Source organism: Phacochoerus africanus, chromosome 2 (assembly GCF_016906955.1).
Source record: "Phacochoerus africanus isolate WHEZ1 chromosome 2, ROS_Pafr_v1, whole genome shotgun sequence".
Classification (NCBI taxonomy): Eukaryota; Metazoa; Chordata; class Mammalia; order Artiodactyla; family Suidae; genus Phacochoerus; species Phacochoerus africanus.
This window is the reverse complement of record NC_062545.1, coordinates 272489089-272516819: the sequence shown is the minus strand read 5'-3', so window position 1 is coordinate 272516819 and position 27731 is coordinate 272489089. Positions and strand designations below refer to the sequence as shown.

At 47.5% G+C, this 27731-nt stretch overlaps 1 protein-coding gene across 1 annotated transcript; it reads right to left on the bottom strand.

Moving 5' to 3' along the window:
- GLE1 (GLE1 RNA export mediator) lies at positions 1-27002 on the bottom strand. Its single transcript, XM_047768569.1, has 16 exons — positions 26798-27002; positions 23835-24056; positions 20556-20666; positions 17227-17375; positions 16641-16701; positions 16155-16409; positions 14560-14791; positions 13875-13987; positions 13639-13708; positions 9914-10056; positions 9619-9809; positions 8577-8706; positions 7214-7318; positions 5648-5730; positions 2495-2558; positions 1-1484 (listed from the first exon to the last, which is right to left on the bottom strand). The coding sequence occupies exons 1-16, from the start codon at positions 26894-26896 to the stop codon at positions 1416-1418; spliced, it is 2097 nt and encodes a 698-aa protein (XP_047624525.1). The 5' UTR covers positions 26897-27002; the 3' UTR covers positions 1-1415.
- Positions 27003-27731: the final 729 nt, after the last annotated feature.

Below are 27731 nucleotides of genomic sequence, written 5' to 3'. Positions count from 1 at the left end.
TGAGTTTTTAAAAACCAAACTTTATTACTTATTTTTTGGCACCATGGTCAACAATTCATAGAATGGTTAGCTTCAAACTGCTCAAGATAACCAGGGAATTGCTCCCGCCCCCAAACACATCCCCACATACAGCATTTAGTGTAGAGAAACAGGTTCCATGGCCACTGCCTCTGCAGAGTAAGAGAATGAGTCCTTCCATAAGGCAAACCTCAACTCTTATCTCGACAGCCAGACGCGATTTTTGCAGTGGCTTTAATCAGGCAAATCTGTCATCATTCGTTACTCAGAACAGGTACAGAATTGTAAGGCAGCTCTCAATTCTTCCCCAACACCTTTGTGAAGCCCCTGATTTATTGCTCATGGATGCTCAGCACGCGTATAACGCTGCAGGACCCATCACAGCCCATCTTAATTCAAAATGAAAAACAAAAAAGTTGGTGCATGCATCCTCAGCCACCCAGGAACCAAATTCCAAATTAAAAGGACAACTGGTTCAGTATAACTTGCGTTGACCATCCTGATCCAGACACTAAGCTCTCACCAATGCAATTTGGGACTTAGTCCATGTCTGCATCAGGCATTTCTTCTGAATTTGTTTTGTTTTGTTTAATTTTGTCTTTTGTCCTTTTTAGGGCCGCACCTGAGGCATATGGAGGTTCCCAGGCTAAGGGTCTAATCGGAGCTGTAGCTGCTGGCCTACGCCACAGCCACAGCAAAGCCAGATCCGAGCCGCAGCTATGACCTACACCGCAGCTCACGGCAACGCCGGATCCTTAACCCACTGCGCAAGGCCAGGGATCGAACCCGAAACCTCATGGTTCCTAGTGGGATTCGTTTCCGCTGCGCCGCGATGGTAACTCCTTCTGAATTTCTAATTTCTTCACAAGTGGACTAAGGCCAAACAACCATCAGCCAGTCTTGCATTTAAGGATCTGGGCCTCAACGTCCCAGTGATACTGTACAGGGACTGCATGAGTCTTTACTCTTTCCGGACATCCTTCTGAACAGAGCAGCATGCGGGAGGGGCTGGGGGTGGCGTGAAAGTGGCACGTCACTTCAGCTGAGGGTGAAATGTGAAATGGTCACAGTATCAACCTGCCTTCTAAAAGATGCTGGAGACAAAGGAAACAGGATGAGATCAAGTGCTAAAATCTTCTCATAATTTTCTTTTGTTCTGCAAGTTTTTTGTAAAAATGAGAAAGGCCAATTCCATTTACTCTGTTGCGTGCCCCCCCCCCTTAAGGGGTCATCAATCTACTAAGGGACCGTCTAGATTTGTGACCCACAAAAATCTCTTCCCAAGCCACGACGTACAAACACATAAAAATACAGAGTTACACGACTTCTCCCAAATACAGCTGTCTTCAGTGGCTTTATTATTGCCCCCTTGCAACATGGTGACAAACGGAGTGACATCAGGAACGCCAGAAGGTGGAAGTCAGAAAGCCCTTGGGGACAGGAATATCCTTGTGCTGCAAACATTTCTGGTCAGGGAAAGATAAAGAGAACAGAATGATTTTCTGATAATGCTGCTTCCAGCACTTGCCAGTGGGAGGACACTGAGGGACAGCAAGTGTGAGCTGGTCCAAAGAAATGGTGATCAAATAAACAAACGAAATAAAAGCTTGTGTGTAAGACCTCCCTTTCTGCATGTGCTGCGACAGAGGACACACGCCACTCGCTATGACTCTGTCCTGCTCTGACCTCCCCAGCCTGGCCTCCCCCTTCACTACTGCCACTCCCCCAACTGGGCTGGGGGAAACTGCAAGTCTGCGGGCTCTCTTGGCAGACGTACCACAGTTCTCGACTATTTGCCAAAATTCACCTCTTAAAGATTTTTGGCACTGGGAAGAAGGAGAGGAGTCTGGTTGAAAGTACAGTCTGGTCTCATGGAGAAAAGTGACATGTGCCAGCTCCCCAGACCTGAGACTGAGAAAAGAACCTTGGCCAACATGCAAAAAATGTACCAGTGAGGGAGTTCCCATCGTGGCGCAGTGGTTAACGAATCCGACTAGGAACCATGAGGTTGCAAGTTTGATCCCTACCCTTGCTCAGTGGGTTAAGGATCCCAAGTTACCGTGAGCTGTGGTCTAGGTCACAGACGAGGCTCCGATCCCACGTTGCTGTGGCTCTGGCGAAGGCGGGCGGCTACAGCTCTGATTAGAACCCTAGCCTGGGAACCTCCGTATGCCACGGGTGTGGTCCTAGAAAAGGCAAAAAGACAAAAAAAAAAGTACCGGTGAGATAAGGTTCATTCAACTATTTTATTCCTCTCTTAGGAGAGCTTCCCCACAGGCACCATGGATAATGACACACAGGAAGAAGATGAAATGGCAGCTCTTAAGGTGAAGAGAGAGCAATGGATGAAAAAGCAGGGTTTGGAAAAATCAAGAGGGAGAGACTGAAGTCAGAGTCCAGAGGTTCAGGCCTTGTCAGACAGAGGTGCACTGGAGGCCAGCACAGTTTGGGAGGTGCTGGTCTAAAAGCATCTTACCTCCAAGAACTGCTTGAGGCGTATGAAGGAACCCATCTGTCCTGAGCTTGTGATGGCTTCGATCCTACAGGGAGAGAAAGAAGACACGTGAGTCACAGCTATGTCGGACACCTACCTTGCAGAGAGGACGTAGGTCCCGGCTGATGTGGAGGAAAGGGCAGATCGAATGGCTCAGAGATGTCTCCTAGACCAAGGACCATGTCGCTTTACTAAGTGGTCTCAACAGTTTCTCCAAACAAGGGGATAAAGAAGTTCCCACCGTGACACAACAGGATAAAGATCCAGGGTTGTCTATGCAGTGGTGAGGGTTCAATCCCCGGCCTGGTGCAGTGGATTAAGGATTTGGCTTTGCTGCTGAGGTAGCATAGGTCCCAGCAACAGCTCACATTAGATCCCCTGGCGCTGGGAACTTCCATACGCTGTGGGTGTGGCAAAAAAAAAAAAAAGGAGTTCCTGTCATGGCTCGGTGGTTAACAAACTTAACTAGCAACCAGAGGACATGGGTTGTCCCTGGCCTTGCTCAGTGGGTTAGGGATCCAGTGTTGCCGTGAGCTGTGGTGTAGGTCGAAGATGTGGCTCGGATCCCGTGTTGCTATGACTGTGACGTAGGGCAGTGGCTACAGCCACAGTCTGACCCCTAGCCTGGGAACCTCTGTATGCTGCAGGTGTGGCCCTAAAAACAAAAGACAAGAAAAAATGAACATTAAAAAAAAAAGAAACAGGAGTTCCCGTCGTGGCGCAGTGGTTAACGGGTCCGACTGGGAACCATGAGGTTGCGGGTTCGATCCCTGCCCTTGCTCAGTGGGTTAACGATCCGGCGTTGCCGTGAGCTGTGGTGTAGGTTGCAGACTCGGCTCGGATCCCGCGTTGCTGTGGCCCTGGCGTAGGCCGGTGGCTACAGCTCCGATTCAACCCCTAGCCTGGGAACCTCCATATGCCGCGGGAGTGGCCCAAGAAATGGCAAAAAGACAAAAACAAAACAAAACAAAACAAAAACAAAAAACAAAACACAGACAAGGGGATAAAGGAGAAGGGAGCCCTCTTCCTTCCCAAAGCCTTTGTGATCAGGTGTGCTGGGTGTTGCCAATGCCTTTCCCCCAGTGAAATGCCAGTGAGTTGAGAGGGTAGGATGGGTACTTGAAGGTGAAGCCCACAATAGAGTCAAGCAAACCAGCTGACCAATCAGTTTCACCAATGGATTTACTGAGGGGGTTTGACTCCTTGGTTTCATTCAGGATTGTATGTCATCATTATCGCAGGATATCTGGGGAATTTGGAAGAGGTTAAAATGTCAGGTTTCTGAATCCAAGATCTTTCTATTTAGTTTTGTGTTATTTTGCCAACAACATTTAAAAGAGATTTGGAGTTCCCGTTGTGGCTCAGTGGTAACAAACTCGACTGACTAGTGTCCATGAGGACGCAGGTTCGATCCTTGGCCCCGCTCAGTGGGTTGGGGATCCTGAGTTCCCTTAGCCTGGGAAATTCCACATGCCGTGGGTGTGGCTCTAAAAAGACAAAAACAATTTCCAATTTGGATTCCTTTTATTTCTTTTACTTCTGATTGCTGTGGCTAGGACTTCCAAAACTATGTTGAAGAGTAGTGGCAAGAGCGGACATCCTTGTCTTGTTCCTGATCTCAGCGGGAATTCTTTCAGCTTTTCACCATTGAGAATTATGTTCGCTCTGGGTTTGTCACATATGGCCTTTATTATGTTGAGGTAGGTTCCCTCTATGCCCACTTTCTGAAGGGTTTTTATCAGAAATGGGTGTTGGATCTTGTCAAAGGCTTTTTCTACGTCTGTTTGAAGATCATACGGTTTTCATTCTTCCGTTTGTTAATGTGGTGTATCACACTGATGGATTTGCGGATACTGAAGAACCCTTGCATCCCTGGGATAAATCCCACTTGGTCATGATATACAATCCTTTTAATGTATTGTCAGATGCAGTTTGCTAGGATTTTGTTGAGCATTTTTGGATCTATGTTCATCAGTGAAATTGGCCTGTAATTCTCCAAAGAAGACATACAGATGGCCAAAAAACACATGAAAGGATGTTCAACATCACTCATCATTAGACAAATGCGAATCAAAACCACTCTGAGGTACCACCTTACACCAGCCAGAACGGCCATCATCAAAAAGTCTACAAACAAGAAGTGCTGGAGAGGGTGTGGAGAAAAAGGAACCCTATGACGCTGTTGGTGGAATTGCAAATTGGTGCAACCACTGTGGAAAACAGTATGGAGATTCCTCAGAAAACTAAACATAGAACTACCATTTGACCTAGCAATCCCACTCCTGGGCATCTATCCAGAGAAAACCATGACTCAAATAGACACATGGATTCCAGTGTTCATTGCAGCGCTATATACAATAGCCAAGACATGGAAACAACCTAAATGTCTATTGACAGAGGAGTGGATCAAGAAGATGTGGTACATATACACAGTGGAATATTACTCAGCAATTAAAAGGAATGAAATACTGGCATTTTTAGCAACATGGATGGACCTAGAAATTATCATGCTAAGTGAAGTCAGTCAGACAATGAGACACTAATATCAAATGCTTTCACTGACATGTGGAATCTGAAAAAAGGAGAGACTGAACTTCTTTGCAGAACAGATACTGACTCACAGACTTTGAAAAACTTATGGTTTCCAAAGGAGACAGTTCGGGGGGTGGGAGGATGCGCTGGGGTTGTGGGACGGAAATCCCATAAAATTGGATTGTGATGATCATTGTACAATTATAAATGTAATACATTCATTGAGTAATAAAAAAATTAAATTAAAAAAGACAAAAACAAAACAAAAAACAAAAGTTTGAGATTTAAGATTAGAGTTCAAAAGCGTTAATTCAAAAACAAAGAGGAACGCACCTTAACACAGGTACTTTTAACTGAGAGAAACAGAGTGTAACAGCAGCCAAATGTATCTGATGCCATGAGTTGGCTTTTTTTTTTTTTTTTTTTGGCTGTTCCTGTAGCATGTGGAAATTTCCGGGACAGGGATTGAACCCATGCCACAGCAGTGACCTGCCTGAGACCCTGAAGTGACAATGCAGTGACAATCCTTAACCCCCTGTGCCACAAGGGAACGCCATGAGCTTGTCACCTCCTAGGTCCCCTGGCGCCTACTCAGTCTAATACCTGGGGAAGTAGTCCTCTTTGATGAGAAGTATCATCTTCCAGAACTGGACCTGGTACTGCTTCATGAGGGCGTTCCCACACACCTAGAGGGAAAGGTAGGCATCGTCAGAGCAGAGAATGAATGTTCACACTGACAGGAGACCCGCAAAGCACAATCAGCCCTTTGACCTTCATTCCTATCAAGAATTTCAGGACGTTGCCTTGTGGCGCAGCAGGTTAAGGATCCAGTGTTGGCACAGCTGTGACCCAGGTTGCAACTGTGATGTGGGTTCAATCCCACACGACGAGAATGCAGCCAAAAAAAAAAGAAAAATTTCAGCTACAAGGCCACTTAGCTAGCTAAGCAAGGGAATTCATGTAAAACACAACTTTCTTCCGAAATGTTTCTCAATACCTCCATTTGACCAGACTGCCAGGTAGCCAGGTGTTTCAGAAAACATGAATCGCACTTAATTTACTACTATTTGATTCTAAAGGCCTGGCACACTCCCAACCTTAATAAGCAGATGACACAGAATACCACTTGCGGGAGTTCCCACCGAGGCACCCTGGGTTAAGATCCGGCCTCTGCAGAAGCTCGGGTTCAATCCCTAGCCCAGTGCAATGAGTTGAAGGATCTGGTGTAGATCCGCAGCTCTGGCTTGGATTCAGTCCCTGGCCCGGGAGCTTCCACATGCCATGGGTGGGGCCAGAAAGACAAATAAATAAATTGAAAACAAAAAACCAAAACACCGCTTGTGTTTTCAATGATTCAGGATCAATGTTCACGTACTCTGACCTCAGGAGCTTTAAGGTGACTAGAAACTGTTGGCATTATAGACCAAATGGTCCCAGGTTCATTATGGCACATGCCCCAAGCCTTTATTCCTTAAGAACTATCTCCTTTCCACAGAAACCTTCACCCTAACCTGACAGTGGGGGCCCCTCACAGGCAGACAGGACTGTACAGAGCCTTCTAGACTAGAAAGGTACCTGACCAAGCGGGGTAATCAGGTTTTCTCTCCTGGGAATTAGCAATCACAACTGTGAGACATCAGCCCCACCACACCGGGTGGCCACACTGAGGCACATGCAGCCTAGGAGGGCCACCTGCTCTGCTGTGCACAGAGAACTAGAGAGAGCTGGCCTACAGAGCACGGAGGCAGCCCGCGGGAAGAGCGAATGTGAAAGCACGCGGTCTCCCAGGGAGGCTGTCTTGGTACCTGGTACTATTCTAGGTCCTTGTGCCAGGCCCTGATGAGCTTCAGCTGTACCTCCTACCCTCTATCTGGGAGCGAGTGACCTCTGCATCCCTCCTGATTCAAGTTCCCCTCCTCACTTGTACTGGGAGGTACGGCTGCCTGCTCTTCACAATGAGAAGCCATCCACACAGAGAAGGAAAGTGCACTGGGAAGAAACGTCAAAAGCTAGGCTTGCCTTGGGGCTCGGGAGAAGACGTCTGACCCCGGCCCCTAAGGCTGCTCAGCACTGCGCTCTGTTCCTAGGGTCCTCCCCAGTCGGGTCCCACGCTGGCCCAAGGCTGCTTCAAGCACCGGCTCTCGGCCGTGCGGTAACTGTATTCCGTACCTCTAAGAAGTCAAAGAGGAGGGTAGCCGTCACATCCGACAGGGGCTCCATGTTCAAGATCTGTGCCAACCAGCGCCAGCCATGATTTAAGCCATGAGGGTGAGTCTGGGAGGAGAGAGGCTTGGTCACAATTTTATCTCATTTTATTCAGAACTACATCTGGTCACTTGAGATGGAACATAATGGAGGATAATGTGAGAAAAAGAATGTATATATACACGTATGACTGAGTCACTTTGCTGTACAGCAGAAATTAACAGAACACTGTAAATCAACTATAACAGAAAAAATAAACATCTTAAAAAAATTTTTTTTCGGAGTTCCCGCTGTGGTGGAGCAGAAGCGAATCCAACTAGTAACCAGAGGGTTATGGGTTCAATCCCTGGCTCACTCAGTGGGTTAAGGATCCGACGTTGCCACGAGCTATGGTGTAGGTCGCAGACGTGGCTTAGATCCTATGTTGCTGTAGCTGTGGTGTAGGCTGGTGGCTGTCGCTCCCATTCAACCCCTAGCCTGGGACCCTCCATGTGCCACGGGTGTGGCCCTAAAAAGCAACACAATAAAATAAAATAAAATTTTTTTCAAATACTCATTTTATTCAGAGGGCTAAATCCCTAATATTATCACGCCGCCATCACCAAAGGGGCATGAACTCCCAGATCATCCAACCTAAGCATGGGCCACAGGGCAGGGGCAACACAAGCCAACAAATTCTGTTCTTTAAATGTTCCAACACACGGGTAGCCCACATTCGTCACAGGATCCCTTCAACACACAGCTTTCAGTTTCAGGGATCCCATGGTTACTCTTACAGTTACCCTTCGAGATATTTTAATCACTGTTCTTGGTGCCTTTAGCACAGCACCTGGGACAGAGCAGGTACGCAATAAAAACTTCTTGGATCAATCAACTTCTATTCCTTTCTGTTTAGGTCTCCAAATCCACTGACTTTTCCAACTCTCTAATCTCCATTCTTTGAACTAAAGAACTGGGCTGGCAGGTCAAAGCCCTGGCCCGCAGCCACGGCCTGTCACTGACAAGGGTGCATGAGGCCTGTCACTGACAAGGGTGCATGAGGCGTGACTACCGCTTGCTGAGTCTCCATCTGTCTGTCTGTGCAGTGACGTATGCGACCTAGATGACCTCAAGGCGCCAACAAGTCACTGAGTAAATGAGTCTGAGGATCCAAAGCTCCCTAATTATCAACATCAACGTCTCTGAAGAACCTCGACACGGCAGCAATGACCTTGAACTTATTGTGTGACTAGACTGCCTCTCTGAAAGGTCACTATTTCCTGCAGGTAAGAGACACGACTATGGCCTCTGGGCCGACCTCTCAGTTCGGACGCAGCCTTTCTACTACCTCTTGTCGGTTTACATAGGGCCACCGGAGCTGGATGATGGCCGCGTAGAGACGGATCATCCCAGACATGCGTTTTAGAAAGTTGTCCTGCTGTTCTACTTTGGAATCCTTCACCTGGTAGCCAAGCATCCTACACGGGAAGAAAAAATTCAATGTGATAAGGCCAAAGTGAGAGTGACCACCAATTCCTTTACTCTTTTTTTTTTTATAACGGCTGCACCCGAGGCATATGGAAGTTCCTGGGCCAGGAAGTGAATGGAGCTACAGCTGCCACCTATGCTCCATCCTCATGGCAACTACGTTGGCTTCTTAACCTGCTGCGCCACAATGGGAACTCCACATTTAGCATTATTAATACATTATTACATCGGTAGACTATAGTTTGTTTACAAAGCACTCCCACCCATTATCAAATCTGTGCATCATGAAAACCCTTGAGAGGTAAATTCCTAGGAAGTAATGGGTATGACTACCTCCACTTACAAATGATAAAAAGAATGTTTAAAGAGGTTAAATGAGGAGTTCCCATCGTGGCTCAGCAGTAATGAACCCAACTAGTATCCATGAGGATGTGGGTCTTATTCCTGGCCTTGCTCAGTGGGTTAAGTATCTGGCGTTGCTGTCAGCTGTGGTGTAGGTCGCAGACGCAGCTCAGATCCTGCACGGCTGTGGCGTAGGCCGGCAGCTGCAGCTCCAACTCAACCCCTAGCCTGGGAACGGAGGTATGCCATGGGTGGGGCCCTAAAAGGCAAAAAGAGGTTAAGGGATTTCCCATTTTTGCAAATCTATTAAAAGAGGAAGCCGGGGTAAAATTCTAAGATCCCTGGATTCTAAATCCAGTATTCTCTCTACCATATTATATTGATTATTGATACCTAAATCCACAAATTCCAAAAGCCACTCTGTTTGCATGAAAGACACCGCATTCTCTGACAGAATGTTCAAGGTACTTAAGAGACGCTGCGAGGAGGGAAAAGGAATGCCAGTCCTGTTTCTATTTCATCCACTGCCCTAGGGATGGAGAGTAAGGCGACCACCTCACCTCTGATAATCTTCCAGAGCCATTCCCTCTTTGAAAGCTGGATAGAAAGGAACAGAGTAAGGACACTTCTTGTGCAGATGAGCGAGTATGAGGTCCCCCACTCTGGGGTGGAGCTCCCAGATCCCGGACGCCACGACCGCGATGGGGAACGCTGCTTCGTGGTGGGAGGCCACCTCCTCCTCCCCTTGTTTCTGGGGGCACAGAGAGGGGACACGTTTAAGGTAATGCTCAAGAAGGGCTTAAGTGGCACGCACCAGCCTCGTCTCCCCAAACCCTTGGCAACCACGTTTCTCACCACAAATTTCTCCGCCAGTTTGTACTGGACAAAGTCCAGACCCTGTGGGTTAAGTGTGACCGACACAGAGCGCCCACCGGATTGAACAGGTTTTCCAGAGAGTAAGCTGTGGATCTTGTCAAAGACCTCCTTCAGCTTTGAGCCTGGGGATGACAGAGAAAAAGTCAGTGAAAAGACACACCTGCAGTCAATTTACTTTTCATCATTGCAATAACAAAGCCTCTATGTAAACCCAGCTATACAGCCCTAGAGAAGGTCAGTACCTAAAGCCAAAATACAGATGCAGAAAAATATATGACAATCAAACACACGGTGTGAAGGATGCGGACGTACATAAGGCGTGATGCTATTTAGAAGGAATTCCTTACTTGCGGAATGAACTGACCCTGAAACCAGCACATCAGCGAGATGAATGGTACAGAAATGGGCATTGTGTTGATACAGAAGCCACGGGCGTGGCTGATGTCCCCAGAGCGGCCCTTTGCCTCTCTAGGGAAACCTTCTAAGGGGTCTTCTCCACTCACAATGCCCCCCTCTTCTCCCAGACCTGTCTTCCTCCATCCTCAGCAACACAGAAGCTGCATCTGCCTTACAGAAACCGAGTGCCCCATCTGCCGCACGGGCTAGTTAGATGAGTGGCTGGTCCTGTGACATACACACATGTAGGCGGTGGGGTTGGCCCTGCCATGTGGACCAAGAACGGCAGCCTACAAACGTAGAATGAGGTGTGCAGAGGGAAGCCAAGAGGGGAGAGAAAAGGGTCCAAAAACGTCTGGCTCCTGAGCTCCAGCCCCGACCCTGACACAGGCTCTGTGAATCCGCTTTACGTTTAGGACAAATCCCTGTCGCTGCTTTTTCTACTCTTTCCTTCCTTCTTTTTTTCTTTTTTGCTTAAGCAAACCCAAATTAGTTTCCTTTACTTAAAATCAAAGTTTGAATGAATATAGCCTCTCCAGTTTGAAAATACTGACAAGTTCCTAATCACTTTAAGAAATGCTTAAAAATCGCAGGAATATTCTCCCCAAACCACTGATTCTTCCATTTGAAAGGGGCTGGCGGGGGGTACCCTTCTTAGAAAGTAAAAGCAGGAAGAAACCAAGATTTAAATAATGAGACATCTGAGGAATCTCAAGGCTAATAATCCTAGGAAAAGAGAAACAGAGACTCTACCTTTACTGAGACATTAAAATGCATATATTTCCATAGAAATTTACTCAGCTCACCTTCCTGCTAAGGCGCCTCTCCAGTTAGCCAGGTCCGCTCCCAACCCGGCGGCTGGCGCGGCCCCCACATCCCGGAGGCCGGACCAGCACCACATCCTTAGTTAAATGCTGTCCAAATCTAACTACTCATGGACGTCCACCTTTAAAGAAGCCAGAATTAGGAGTTCCTGTTGTGGCGTAGTGGTTAACGAATCCAACTAGGAACCATGAGGTTGTGGGTTCAATCCCTGCCCTTGCTCAGTGGGTTAAGGATTTAGCGTTGCCGTGAGCTGTGGTGTAGGTCGCAGACGCGGCTCAGATCCTGCGTTGCTGTGGCTCTGGCGTAGGCTGGCAGCAGCTACAGCTCCGATTCGACCCCTAGCCTGGGGACCTCCATATGCTGCGGGAGCGGCCCAAGAAATGGCAAGACAAAAAAAAAAAAAAAGAAGCCAGAATTAGGTCACCTCCTTCGCAGTCGCTCCCCATTCCCTGAGCACTAACTCTGGAGAAGGTCTGGCTGGCTGGGCTGCGAGCTCTCAAAGAGCTTCGCGGTGACGGAGACGAAGGGCCACAGAGGTCAAAGAGGAAGATGAAGACCGGCACCGCCACAGCCTCACAAAGGCAGAGGATGGACTAGAGGGAGCAGCCAGGGGAGGACGCCCAGGCTTCAGCTAAGGTGACGGAGGAGCTGAGGAGCTATGGATTACTCACAGCAAAGAGGAGCAAAGGCGGGCGTGAGGAGGACGAGGGGCTCCCACCTGAACACACCAGACCCGAGGAACCCAAGAGACATCCAGGCGGAGCTGTGCCTCGGGGAGCCAGAGCCAGGGGACCTGAAGCTCAGAGGACAGGAATGATCCAGAGGCAGATTGGGGTGCGACAGAGGTGAAGCCTGAGGCCATGGGGGTCTGTGGAATGAGACCGGCGGGGTGAAAGCACATCCTGAGGGCACACCCATCACTGGGGCGGGGGGTGGCAGGAGACTGAGGAACCCACACAGGAGAAAGAGGGAGGAGGAGAAAGAACCTGGAAGTTAGCGTCGCCAGCGAGGCCAGAGGAGGGACGACAGAGGAGGGAATGACCATCGCAGCCGACGGGAAACATGAAGATTAGGAAATACTTAGAAGAGGAGGTGCCTTGCGGTGCAGTGGGTTAAGGCTCCAGGGCTGCCACTGCTGTGACGTGGGTTTGATCCCTGGCCCGGGAACTTTCACATGCTGTGGATGCAGCCACAAAAGAAAAAAAGAGAAAGAAAATACTGAAAAGACACAGAACCAAGAGAAATGTATTTTAGAATGTGAGTGATGAGCATGTTTCATGAGAAAGAAGCCTATAAAAAGGGAGTGATTGTGCAGAGGGCAGGAGAACTCTCTTGAGGATGGGAAGGGACGAGAACAAGGCTCCTGAGGTTTGTTCAAGGCCAAGGCAGAAGGGTACACCTTCCTTTGAACTAGGACCCTGAGAGGGAAATACAGCTGTGCACGGGTGGAAGGGCAGACTGATGATCTCACGCCTGATGCCTCAGTTTTCCAGACAGAGGAGGAGGCAAGGCTGTGGGGGGACAACTGAGGGGTAAAGACAGAGGACGAGCCCGAGGAGAGCAGTGAAGGTGTGAAACGGCCACCTGGCCAACCTCGCCCCCGGCTGCTGCTGCTACCAAAGGACCTGGCACTTTCAATTCCAGAGAGTGATACGTGCTGACCTATTCCAACCTAGCCCTGCTCCGGAAGGAATTCTAGGCAGCACAGTGATGTGTAAGTTCCGTCAAAGAGCCTCTCAGGGGCAGGAACCGCAATTTCTATGCTTTTTTGGGCAACGACTTAATCAAGGAAACCAGGACGCAGGCTGAGTTAGAGCAGCCTGCCAGCCGCACAGGCTCCCCTGCCACCTGGCGGCACAGACTGTACTCCAGAGGCTTCCACATCTAGCGCTCTGCGAAAATGAACCTCTAGTCCTAAAGAAGAGAAGGAAGACGGGTCTGGCCCCTGCCTGGTTCTTAATCTCTCCCTCTCGGTCTCTGCAGAGAAAAGGCAGGCATCCTCAAGTGTTCCCAGCAGGCTTCCAGTTTGGAAACGCTCGTGCCGGAGGACAAGAGTGAGGACAGGACGTCACATCCTGGCTGCTAAGGGAATCTTATGCAGCAACTTCCAACATCAGGTAAGAGCCGTCCTATTTTTTTGTGACCGCACCCGGGTCAGGGGGACTGAACCTACACCAGAGCAGCCACCCAAGCCCCTGCAGTGACAATGCCAGATCCTTAACCCGCTGCGCCACAAGAGGACTCCCAATACTTAGCTTAGACTTTTTAAAAAACGGAGTCAACAAACACATAATGATGACCTTCTACGTGTTGAGAGGAAACGAAGAGGAAAACAGGAGGCACGTACACGGCTTATGTACCTGATCCCGCTGTCAACATTTGTTCAAACAGATTCTGTTTATAGGAACCTTACAGAGAAGTGGACGTGGAGCCTCAAAAGCACTACGATGAGGTGAGGGCCACACAGAACTCCTCTGACCCACCTGCAATGGTGGAGATTTGGCTCACGGGGATGGTGGCAGCCTTCTGGAGGTCCATCTTTATCTTTTTGGCCTGCCAGAAGAGAATGGTGAGAAGGTGGCGAGTGTTTTCAAGAGCTGAGGAGATGTCAGCAGATTAGGGAATGTGGCATGCCAGCTACATTCCTTTGGGACCGGGCTGGGGGGCGGCGGGGGGGCCCCAGCAGGACCAGAGAGTCCCTAACTCAGAGCCCTCCTACCTGACTGTCTTTGCTGTTGGTCAGTCCTTCGAAGGCCAACACACACTGATTGGAGGCGTCCTGCAGCTGCTGGTACCACTGCATCGTGCTGTCCTGCACCTTCACCTGGAGGTCTAGGGAATGAAAGACTTTCACGATAGCAGAATTGATTGAACACTTAACATGAGCCGGGTACCGTTATCATCACCTTATATATGTATTAACTGCTCCCACTGCTGTAATAATCCTATGAGGCAGATTGCACTGTTATCTTCGTTTTATAGCTAAGGAGTCAGGCATGTAAAGGTTTAGCCATCTGCCAAAGTCACACTGCTAGGAAGTAGAAAAACTAGGTTCCCACTGATCTGGCTCCGAAGGCAGCATTCTCAACCGTCATGACCTATCGAGTCTCTCATGCAGTCGACAGACATACATTTTGTATATACTTATTTAAAATACTCAATAGCAGCAATACTTGCAATAATACGTCTACTAGGACAGGATATGCAGAATTTCAAGTCCTCATGGCAAGTGCTGGAATCTAAAGTCAGGCTGCACATCAATCAAAACTGATTGTCATTCACTGGAAGTACTGAATCTTACATGACGTAAATTCTGGTAAATTGCACGTCACCTAATATAATTTCCAAACATGTTCTGTTTCTTTCATCTTAAGTTAAAGGACCGTTTTCACACCGAGACCCACCTTCAATCTGTTTCCCTCCTGGGCCCTGGCTGGGAGCTGGGGACTCCTTGTGGGCCTCTGGCCCCTGCTGCATCTGCGACTCTTGCCGCTTTATCCGGGCCTCCTCTTCATCCTGCCTCCTCCTGTCCTCCTGGGCCCTGGTGATCTCCTGCTCTAAGTTCGCAAGGAGGTCCCGCATTTCCTGCAGCGCCCTCTCTGCCACAGCCTGGTCCTCTGCAGTGGGAAAGCCGTTCTGTCACAGTGAGAGGTAGAGCTTAGGGGTTATTTCCTAGGTACCTGTGGTGCTGCATCGTACCTCATGCAAGTCCATAAATTTCTAAGCTGGAGTTGTGCCAGTGGAGCACCCCGACTCAGCACGTTGATACTCACTGCTTTCCCGTTCTCTTAAAGGTAATGCCCACTGACCACCAAATCCACAGTATCAAAGTATAGATTTTTCAGAGCTCTCACCAACACTGGCTGGACGCCATTGTTGCTTTTTTTTTTGACTGCACCTGCGGCATATGAAAATTCTTGGGCCGGAGTTCCCATTGTAGCGCAGCGGTTAACGAATCCGACTAGGAACCATGAGGTTGAGGGTTCGATCCCTGCCCCTGCTCAGTGGGTTAAGGATCCGGTGTTGCCGTGAGCTGTGGTGTAGGTTGCAGATGCGGCTCGGATCCCGTGCTGCTGTGGCTCTGGCGTAGGCCGGCGGCTACAGCTCCGATTAGACCCCTAGCCTGGGAACCTCCATATGCCACGGGAGTGGCCCAAAAAAATAGCAAAAAAGACAAAAAAAAAAAAGAAAAGAAAATTCCTGGGCCAAGAATCACACCTGCATCAAACATGTACCACAGCCGTGACCTGAGCCATGGCAATGACAAAACTGGATCCCTAACCCACCGAACTACCAGGAATTCCTGGAATAACTTTTTAAAATCTTGTGGCAATGGTGTCACTGTGGCTGTGGATAGGCCTGCTTCAATTTGATTCCTGGGAGGGAACTTCCATATGCTGCAGGTGCAGCCATAAAAAAAATAAAAAATAAAAGCCTGGAGTTCTCACTGTGGCACAGTGGAAACGAATCCAACTAGGAACCATGAGGTCGCAGGTTCAATCCCTGGCTTTGCTCAGTGGGTTAAGGATCTTGCTTTGCTGTGTGCTGTGGTATAGGCCAGCAACTACAGATCCAATTCGACCCCTAGCCTGGGAACCTCCATATGCCGCAGGTGCGGCCCTAAAAAGACAAAAGACTAAATAAATAATTTAAAAAAAAAATTTTTAAAATGAAAGCCTGTGGCAATGGTCTAGATAAAAATGATACTGTGTTAAGGAGTTCCCATTGTGGCTCAGGGTTAAGAACCCTGATGACGCTGTCTCTGTGAGGATGTGGGTTTGATCCCTGGCCTCGATCAGTGGGTTAAGGATCCGGCGTTGCTGTAAGCTGTGGTGTAAGCTGCGGATGTAGCTCTGATATGGTGTTGCCATGGCTGTGGCATAGACCTCAGCTGCAGCTCCAATATGACCCCTAGCTGGGATATCCAGATGCTGCGAGTGCAGCCCTAAAAAGACCAAAAAAAAAAGACAGAAGACAGAATCTTCTGAAGCCCCCTCACCTCAGAAGTGGTGCGGATGATGCCTGAGATGAGGCCACACAGCTGGTTGCCTCGGGTCTGGAAGGCAGACGGGTCGACCTTCAGCAGGTCTCTGTGCTGGTCCGAGGAGTCGAGCTGCTGGTTGAGGTGCAGCATCTCCTCCTGCAGGGCATAGAGGCTCCGCAGGCGCACCTGGCCTTCCTCTCTCCGGAGCCGCTCCTGCTCCACTTGCTTCAGGCGCTGCTGCTCTGCCTCCCGCAGCTTCAGGTTAAGAATCTACAGAAAGGGCTGTCAAATTAAGGGGCTCCTGGGCCTTCTCCTCCTACATTCAAGTCCTATGTGGGTGACACATTGTCACAGATGGACCCAGAGCAAAAAAAAGGACTGCCCAAAGTCAGCCACCAGGAGCATGACATGAGCCAGGTGCTCTGACTCTGCTAGAACCTGACTCCTCAGGTGGTTACAGCCACACACCGGACACCCACACGGATTCTCCCGGGCTCTGACCTTTGCTCTGTGACGATGTTCTGCTTTTAGCTTCTCCTGCTGCCCCAGGGCTTCTCTGGAGCTGAACAAAAGATGGCAGGGATGAAGAGTCAGGGATGCTTCCTAAACTGTTCTCCCTCTCCTAGAAGCTTCCCTCTCTCTGTGCTGCCTGGTCTTTCCAAACTTGGTCATTTTTTGAAGTTCTAAGCTTCTCTGGCTATTTTATTTTGATATTTAAGGACTCAGAAGAAGTTTAGGAGCTCCCGTTGTGGCTCAGTGGTTAACGAACCCAACTAGCATCCATGAGAATTTGGGTTCGATCCCCAGCCTTGCTCAGTGAGTTAAGGATCCGGCATTGCCATGAGCTGCGGTGTAGGTCACAGACGCGGCTCGGATCCCATGTTGCTGTGGCCCTGGCATAGGCTGGAGGCTACAGCTCCAATTCAACCCCTAGCCTGGGAAGCTCCATATGCTGTGGGTGCTGCCTAAAAAGACAAAAAAAAAAAAAAAAAGAAAGAAATTCAACTCCTTCCCTTTGGGTTTTACATTAGGGAAGAGTTCCAGGTGACCACCCCGACATTCCCAGCCATAACTCAGGGCGACTCACCTCTTCTCCATCACCTCCCGTAAGTCCTGGAATTCCTTATGATGCTTCAGTTCCTTCCGCTCATCAAACCGCTTCAGCTGTTCCGATGCCATCTCAGACAGAGCCCGTACCTTCCTCTCCTGCTCCTCCTGCCACTGCCTCAAGACCTCCTGGAAAGATCAGCACCTGCTCTCTGGAGCGCCATAACCCCTGCTCATCTGCCCTGTGGGATGCCCTCCCCTCAGTCCTTTTTTTAAAAAAATTTACTGGAGTTCCCGTCGTGGCGCAGTGGTTAACGAATCCGACTAGGAACCATGAGGTTGCGGGTTCGGTCCCTGCCCTTGCTCAGTGGGTTAAAGATCCGGTGTTGCCATGAGCTGTGGTGTAGGTTGCAGACGCGGCTCGGATCCCGCATTGCTGTGGCTCTGGCGTAGGCCGGTGGCTACAGCTCCGATTCGACCCCTAGCCTGGGAACCTCCATATGCCGCGGGAGCGGCCCAAGAAATAGCAAAAAGACAAAAAAAAAAATTACTTATGTTAAGTATAGCTGACCTGCAATGCTGTGATAATCTCCGCTGTACAACAAAGTGCCCAGACAGACAGACAGACAGACACACACACACACACACACACACACACACGCGCGCGCGCGCACACACATTCTCTTTCAGATTCTTTTCTCATGCGGATTATCACAAAATACTGGGTAGAGCTCCTTGTGCCACACAGCAGGTCCCTGTGGGCCAGTCACTCCCTCAGCCTTTAATTCCATCAAAGGCACTGCAGGGCATAGAAACATCTGCCTACTTCTCAAAACCTTTGCTGGAGTCACCTCTCTCCACTCTGGGCTGATCTTTAAACTCAGCTGTTTTGGAAAGCTTTTCCAATTTTCTCCAAAAGGTTTATGTTACTCCAGCAAAGCTAAGAATGGATGGGTGTTACCAACAACATATCCACAGCTCAGCACTTTTACGCTTCCATCCTATGTATTCTCACGCGGGTTTCAGGGTCATCTAAAGAAAGTCTTACTCTAACTCCATAAAGATGCCGCACACACTCTTATCTCACTCTTCAAGTTATTACCTCTGCCTGGATTTTCTTCTCCTACTTTCATTTAGGAAAGTCCCTTTCCTTTGTACTTAAGGGTATCAGATATTCCATTTATTATTCAGGAGAGTATTCTCATTTGCTTTTAAGGGTAATTTGACATTTTAACTATCAAAATTTAAAGTGTGAGTGTGTATACATACATACATACATATACATCTCTCTCCTTTCACTAATTCCCTGTTAGATATCTGTCTTGAGAAAATACTTGCATATGTGTGCAAAGATAAATGGTAAGGATGTGCATTACAGCCCAGTTGATAATGGCCATAGATTTAAAACAATTTAAACTAACAGGGACATAATTAAATATATTATAGTAGGTCATACTAGAGCATACTCTGCAGCCTTTAAAGAGGATGACATGCTATATATATTGGCATGGAGATATGTCAAAATACGTTAAGATACTGGGCTACTCTATTTTAAAAGTTATTTTAAAGCTTCCAAAAAAAAAAAAAAAAAGGAGTTTCCCGTCATGGCTCAGTGGTTAGCAAATCCGACTAGGAACCGTGAGGTTGAGGGTTCGATCCCTGGCCTTCTCAGTGGGTCAAGGATCCGGCATTGCCATGAGCTGTGATGTAGGTTGCAGACGTGGCTCAGATCCTGTGCTGCTGTGGCTTTGGCATAGGCTGGCAGCTACAGCTCTGATTGGACCCCTAGCCTGGGAACCTCCATGTGTCGTGGGTGTGGCCCTGGAAAAGACAAAAAGACAAAAAAAAAAATCCAGTATAAAAAGGCAAACTGAATACAAGCATAAATATCCTCTCCTCTGAGACAGTTTAATTAAAAGTTGAGAAAAAAAAAAAAAAGAATCAACAACGGAGAGTGTACGAGGATCACTAGCAAGGAAAAACATTCGACCTACATCTGTACGATGGAAAGTCCATGGAGGACTGGTGATTGGTAGAGCAGAGCTGAGAAACCCAGAGAACATACACACGGACGGACGGACGGACAGACGGACACACACACACACACACACACACACACACACACACACACACACACACACACACACACACACGGACACTAACATTTCTCATCATCCTCATGGCTAACCCCCCGCCCCCGCAGTCTAAGCAAAAATCATCCTTTTTTAATCCAATGTCAAAGTGAATGCTTCACTGATACTGCTTTCTCTCACTCAGATTATGTCTTCTAATTATATTTTACTTATTTATCTTGTTTACTTCTGTCTTTCCCTCCAGCACATAAACTCTATGAAGACATGGACCACGTCGACTTTGTTGACTGTTTTATCTCGACCTAGAACATAAATGCTCAATAAATACTTGGTGACTCGATGAATAAATGAATGAGGGTAGATGCTAAAAGACTTTCACTTTTATAATTCATGTAATCTTCAAAAAACTTTACAAAAGCATGCTTCGTTTTTCAAATAAGCTAACTAAAGTAGTGCTATTCTCCCTCTCTCTCTCTTTTTGTCTTTTATCTTTTTAGGGCCGTACCCTCGGCATATGGAAGCTCCCAGGCGAAGGGTTCAATCGGAGCTGTAGCAGCCGGCCTACACCACAGCCACAGCAAACTCAAGATCCGAGCCGTGTCTGCGACCTACACCACAGCTCACAGCAACGCTGGATCCTTAACCTACTGCGAGGCCAGGGATCAAACCCGCAACCTCATGGTTCCTATTCAGACTTGTTTCCGCTGCGCCACGACGGGAACTCTTCTTTTTTTTAAGGCAGCACCTGTGGCATATGGAAGTTCCCAGGCCAGAGGTCAAATTGGAGCTAGATCTGCCAACCTATGCCTCAGCCACAGCAACATGGACTCTGAGCTGCATCTGAGACCTAAGCCACTGCTTGTGACAGTGCCATCTAAGTGAGGCCAGAGATCGAACCCATATCCTCACAGACACTGTCAGGTTCTTAATCTGCTTAGCCACAACGGGAACTCCGATGGTGCTATTCTTTCTTCAAGAGGTTGTCATGGTCCATCTTCTCTGTGCAACGTTATCTGACAACCCAGATCATCCGAAGATTTTGGAGAAGTAAACGGAAGCCAGGAACACCTAAGTAACTTTCGCAAGGTCACATGTAAAACAGAAGAGCTGGGAGCTGAAACCTGATTTGGCTTCAGAGAACTTACTCTTGATGACTTCATTATACTCTCTCCCCAGCTGGATGGGAGCTACGAGTAGGCGGGACATGGTAACAGGCTCATGGTGGACACTCATAGGCCCCGAGGAAGTGCATTTAGGGCTCCCTAAGGTCACTTACTGCTCCTTTCATTTTGTGCACCAGCTCATACATTCGGATGCAGCCTTCCACTTTGATCCCCCGGGAGGACTGAAGTACCAGAGGTTCTGTATGTGGAGACTCATGTTTGTCCTATACAGATAGAAGATGGAAAAATTAAGCTTTTACTCCACCTAAACAAAAGCTGCATCACTACTTATGAACAACAACAAAACAATTTAGGTTAGAATCAGTGTGCTTTTGGGGATACTGACCTTGTTCTCACTGTTTTCCTTAATAAATTAAGTGGATGTTTTTGCATTGGGCATTTTTTTTTTGGTGTCATTTTATTTCATTTTTTGCTTGTTTGTTTTGATTTGCCCAGCACATTTTCACCCTTTCTTCTAATAAGTGCCCATTTTTGCTGGGGTGGTTTGGATGGAGCAACCCCAAGCCACCTCCCCATTTCTTCCACATCCCCTAGCATCAGGAGTCACTCTGCATGTGAACAGCCTGGCAATCAAATTACTCTGTCTCCTTGTACCCAGTATCTACCTCAAGAATGAGGCTTATGACCCAAGCCAGGTTTCTGTTGTTTTAAACACCAAAACTTCCTATATGATACTTACCTAAACCTTAAGGACTATGAAGTTATTTATTTATGTGTTTATTATTGGCTACAACATGCAGAGGCTTGATGTGGGATCTCAATTCCCAGAGCAGGGTTTGAACCAAATCCTAACCACTAGACCACCAGGGAACTCCTAAGAATTTTGGAATTTTATACCTGAGAGGACCTCAGCAAAAGAAGTGCAGACAGGTACTGAAACTAATACATGTCTATGCGTGCTCAGGGCAGCACTAGTACCAACTGTCACAAGGAGAAGCAATCCAAGTGTCCAGGAATGGATGAATAAGTAAACAAAATGTGGTCCTTACATACAGCAGAACATTATTCAGCCTTAAAGGGAAGGAAATCCTAACACATGCTATAAGGTGGATGAACCCTGATGATGTCACACTAAGTGAAATAAGCCAGTCACAAAAGGACAAATATTACATGATTCCACTTATACGAAGTACCTAGAACAGTCGAATTCATACAGAGAGAAAACGAGAAGGGTGGTTACCAGGCACGAAAGGTATGGGAAATAAGGCGTTATTGATTAATGACTGTAACACTTTTAGTTCAGGATGATGAAAAGTTCTGGAGACGAACAGTGGTAATGGTTACACCACACTATGAACATACTTAATGTTATGGGATTGTACTCTTAAAAATGGTGATAAATTTATTTATTTTTCTATTTTTCTTTTTTGGCCAGCCTGCAGCATATGGAATGCCCAGGCCAAGGATCAGATCCAAGCCACCGTTGTAACCTGCACCACAGCTGCGGCAATGCCAGATCCTTAACCTATCTGCCAGGTCAGGGATCAAGAGTGTGTCCCAACGCTCCAGAGATGACACCAATCCCACTGCGCCACAACGAGAACTCCAAATGGTAAATTTTTATTTTTTTTTATTTTATTTTTTAGTCTTTTTGCCTTTTCTAGGGCCACTCCCATGGCATATGGAGGTTCCTGGGCTAAGGGTCTAACTGGAGTTGTAGCTGTCAGCCTACACCACAGTCACAGCAACACGTCTTCAACCTACACCACAGCTCACGGCACCACTGGATCCTTAACCCACTGAGCAAGGCCAGGGATCAAACCCACAACCTCATGGTTCCTAGTCAGATCTGTTAACCACTGAGCCACGATGGGAACTTCAAATGGTAAGTTTTATGTCATGAATATTTTACTACAATTAAAAAAAAAAAAAGATTTAGGAGTTCCCGTTGTGGCGCAGTGGTTAGTGAATCCGACTAGGAACCATGAGGTTGCGGGTTCGGTCCCTGCCCCTGCTCAGTGGGTTAACGATCCGGCGTTGCTGGGAGCTATGGTGTAGATCGCAGATGCGGCTCGGATCCTGCGTTGCTGTGGCTCTGGCGTAGGCCAGGGGCTACAGCTCCGATTCGACCCCTGGCCTGGGACCCTCCATATGCCACTGGAGCAGCCCAAGAAATGGCAAAAAGACAAAAAAAACCAACAAAACAAAACAAAAAACAGATGGAAACAAGATATCCAACAGTATAGACTATCAAATTTTTTTTTTACATTTTAGCTGTATTTTATAGATATTGTGATAGAACTGACACTGTTTACTGCATTTCATTTTTTTTTTTTTTGATCTTTTGTCCTTCTAGGGCCGTACCCGCATCACATAGAGGTTCCCAGGCTAGGGGTCTAATCAGAGCCATAGCAACACCAGATCCAAGCCGTGCTGCGACCTACACCATAGCTCATGGCAACGCCAGATCCTTAACCCACTAAACGAGGCCAGGGAGTGAACCCACAACCTCACGGTTCCTAGTTGGATTTGTTTCCACTGTGCCACAACGGGAACTCTGGCATCTCATTTTAATTTTATAAAATTTTAACATTTCATCTGAAGTTTTACCAATTCCTTTATCAGTTTCGTTCTTTCTTTCTTTCTTTTTTTTTTTTTATGGCCACAGCCAGGGTATATGAAAGCACCAATAGTAGGGGTCAAATTGGAGCTATAGCTGGTGGCCTACACCACAGCCACACCAATGCAGGATCTGAGCCTCCTCTGTGACTTACACCACAGCTTGGGGCAACGCCTGATTCTTAACCCTTATCGAGGCAAGAGATCGAATCCACCTCCTCACAGATATTAGTCGGATTCCTTACCACTGAGCCACGACAGGAACTCCTATCAGTTTTTAATATTACAATCATGTGGGGTTTTTCCTCAACTTTGTTTAAAAAGGAAAAAGAAGTACATGTGGTCCTGAATACTTGTATTTATACAAACTACCTCTGGAAATACAAAGAAACAGAAGAGCAGGGCACTAGTAACAATTTCACTGCTTTTAAATGAGAGAAACAAAGGCAGGAACAAAATAGAGCCCCCTCAAAAAGGTAAAAACTCATACAGAACCAAGGTACGTAAGTTAAGAACGAGTATAAAATTTACTCTAAGGCTTCCAGTAACCAACAACAAAAAGGGCGATCTTATGAGTTAAACAGATGCAATGCTCGTGAGAACAAACAATCCTATTAATTACTATTCTTGGTACCAAGAATAGGGAGGAATTCCTCTGTCTGGGTCTTCACAGAGAGATCACTGGGTGCTGTGGTAAACGTCGTCCCTACAAATAGCTACAAGGAGAAGCAGCCATTATTTTCGCCAAGAGTAAGGTCATCAGAGTAGGACAATGTTAAATGCTTCAACTTTGCAGCCACCGAAAGCCTTACCTCGGTTCCATTCGCCGTTGCTGAGGAGGCTGATGAGAAGGCACGGTCTCTTATGGGAGATGTGGGAACAAACGAAGGTTGGTCGAGGGCTGAAGTAGATCTAGGGGATGCTGAAGTCTCGGAAGGAGGAGGGTTCTCTTGCATGTGAGGTAGGACATGATCTACCACCCACCCAGAGTAAGAAGACAGCTTGGGAAGAGACATGCATTCTTCTAAAACATCCTAGAGGGAAGAAGAGAGTGAAGCTCAACTTTCATGTCACCTCATCTAAGCAATCAAAAAGAATTTTGGGGAGTTCCCGTTGTGGCGCAGTGGTTAACAAATCCCACTAGGAACCATGAGGTTGCCGGTTCGATCCCTGGCCTTGCTCAGTGGGTTAAGGACCCGGCGTTGCCATGAGCTGTGGTGTTGCAGATGCAGCTCGGATCCCGCGTTGCTGTGGCTCTGGTGTAGGCCTGTGGCTACAGCTCTGATTAGACCCCTAGCCTGGGAACCCCCATATGCCGCGGGAAGCGGCCCAAGAAATGGCAAAAAGACAAAAAAAAAAAAAAAGAATTTTGTCTTTATAACCCACTACATGTTTTGTTGAAAACCCAATACCTAAATAAATAAATACATGCAAACACACGAAGATAAAGACATACTGGAAATAACAGTGAGGCAACAACCCTTTACTTGTTTTTTTTTTTTTAACTGGCCACACCTGCAGCACATGGACGTTTGAGGCCCAGGGACTGAATCTGAGCCCCAGCTGTAGTACCGCTGGATCCTTTAACCGAGTGAGCAGGGTCAGGGATCACATCTATACCTCCTCAGTGACCCGAACCACTGCAGTCAGATTCTTAACTCACTGTGTCACAGTGGAAACTCCTCGTTACTCATTCTTTACACCAAAATAAATTTCAGGACCAGAGCTTCAAATGTAGAAAATAAAAACCATATATACAAAAAACGCCACTGGAGTTCCCGTTGTGGCTCAGTGGGTTAAGAACGCAACATAGTGTCCGTGAAGATTCAGGTTCGATCCCTGGATTGCTCAATAGGTTAAGGATCCAGCATTGCTGCAATCTGTGATGTAAGTTGCAAATGTGGCTCAGATCCTGGGTTGCTGTGGCTATGGCACAGGCCAGCAGCTACGGCTCCGATTCAACCCCTAGTCCAGGAACTTCCATATGCTGTAGGTACAGCCCTAAAAAGAAAAAAAAGAAAAAAAATTTGGGGGGGAAATACAAAACCCCAGTAAAAAAAGGAGCAAAATATATAAACTGGAAATTTGCAAGTAAAGATATAAAATTGGCGCTTGAATGTAGAAAAAATGTTCAATCTCAATCAACATAAAAACATACTGTAAAACCACACTGCACTCTCATTCTTACCTATGAGACAGGCAAAAAAAATAAAACGATACATTCTGCTGACAAGGCCGTGGGCAAACGGGCATGATCATGCACTGCTAACTGGAAGACAAACAATACACCCAGAGAGAACGTGGCAATAAATAATAAAACTACATCTATGCCTACCTTCTGACTCAGCATCTCACTTCTAGCATTTTATCCTGAAGATAATACTTCGCACAAGATGGAAATACAAGAGTTCCCGTCGTGGCTCAGTGGTTAACGAAGCTGACTAGCATCCATGAAGATGCAGGTTCAATCCCTGGCCTCGCTCAGAGGGTTAAGGATCTGGCATTGCCATGAGCTGTGGTGTAGGTTGAAGATACAGCTCACATCTGACGTGGCTGTGGCTGTGGTGTAGGCCGGCAGCTGTAGCTCCGATTGGACCCCTAGCCTGGGAACCTCCATATGCCATGAGTGCGGCCCTAAAAAGACCAAAAAAATAAAAATAAAAATAAAAGACGGAAATACACATACAAGGTTACAAGTAATGGATCATAACTCACTGAATAAAACAGGAACCCATGAGGACACAACTCACTGAATAAAACAGGAACCCGTGAGGATAGTGATATAAATAATTAAACGGGAGAAATGAAAGCATTTCCTTACAATATGTATAAGGAATGGTAGACATAAAGAAATACCATTTGGCTACATCACAGAAGAGACTAATTCATGCAGAAGTCGTCAATAAATGCTAAGGGTGGAGGTTTGATGAGAAAAAAAACATACTGGTCTAATCTTGGAATACCCCCCCCACAAAACAGTAATCAATTACAAAGGGAAAAATGATTTTCAAGTGGATTGGTATCTGGCAGATACCAGTGTGACCATGTGATCAAGGTCAGTGCCATCACCAGTGTTGGGCTGGAATGAAGCACCTGTGTGTTACTGATGTGACCTATTCATGTGACTTACTGAGAACACAGCATCATTTCTGTGGTATTCCTGCCAAGAACGCATAACCTGAGTCTACACCAAATAGACTCGTGCTGGGATTCATGCTATATAAAGTATGTATTCTTTAAAACTGTCAAAGACATAGACAAGGAAATGCTTTAGAACTGACACATTTAAGCCTGAAGAGACAAACGTCACGTCTGTACCTAGATTACCAGCAACTCGGGAAGAAGAGCTGAGCCTTTAACTCCCTACAGACTCCCCACCTGAGCGGTCCAGCACAGGGCTTTGCAAATCATAGGTGCACGGACCACGCCCCCATTACACTTTCCAGGTCTGCCCAATGTCATTTAAAAATCTGGTCTTTTCATTGGGAGCAATAGGTTAGGTCACATTAACCTTTCACCGCTAAATCTGGATCTCCTAACGGAAGAGACGCGCAGTAAATTCGCTGACCCTAAGAGGCAGCGGCGCCTAACTCCGGCCTGGAGGAAAGCACTGAAACCTCCAGAGAAGGGCACCTCTGAATAGGAGCTCCCCGAAAAGCCCAACCAGGCGGGAGAAGGCAGAAACGCCAAGGCAGGGTGAGGCGCACTCAGGAGTCAAAGGCTGGTTGTTACAAAGAAGCAGCGTCCCGTGACGCGCCTCTGGGCCATTGCTCACCTCGCCCCGCAGCAGCCAGTCGCGGTGGTAGCACAGGCGACCTTTGTCCGAACTGCGCAGCGCCTGCAGGGTCTCCCAGCAGCGACCCTCCGAAGGCATGGCCTGCCTCGAAGCAGCTCCTCACAGGTGCCGCCGGAGACAAAACAACTCCTCGAATCAGCCGCCCGGAAACGGGTGCTCGCTTCCGCTTCCGGGGCGCGCACGCAGCTGCGCACCGCAATCCCGCCCCTAACGGCCGCATGGCCCCGCCCCCCGCGCCGAGCCCGCCCACCGACGCGCTTGCGCACGGAGCTCGGCTCTGGACGGTCGCTGCGTTCCAGGGAGCTGGGTGGACCGAAGGCCTTCGAAGGCTGGACCTTTGAGCTTGCAGAAAACTGAATAGGTGTTGATGAGGAATGTAGAGGCATTGGAACCCTCAGACACTGCCGACGGGGGTCTAAGAGGGGGCAACTCCTGTGGAAAACAGTCTAGCACTTGGTCAGAAGGTTAAAGAGTTAACATTGACCCGGCAGTTCTGCTTCGTATATACCCAAAAGCTACGTGTCCACAAAGAACGTGTAGAATATTGGTAGCAGCATGATGTACAATTGCCGAAAGATGGAAGCTCAAGTGCCTATCAACTGATGAGTCAATAAGATATGGTGTATCCACACAATGGAGTATTGGGCCATAAAAATTAAGTACGAATACACGCCTACAACAGGAAACCTTGAAAACACTATAAGTGAAAGGAGACAGTCACCATATTGTGATTTATGTGAAATGTGCAAAGTGACAAAGCCAAAAAGACGTAGGGACTTTATTAGTGGTTGCCGGGGGCTGGGAGGACAGGAATGGGGAGTGGATGCTAACAGGTACGGGATTCACTTATGGGTGATGAAAATGTTCAAGAATTAGATAAAGGCGGTGGTTGCACAACTTCGAATATACGAAA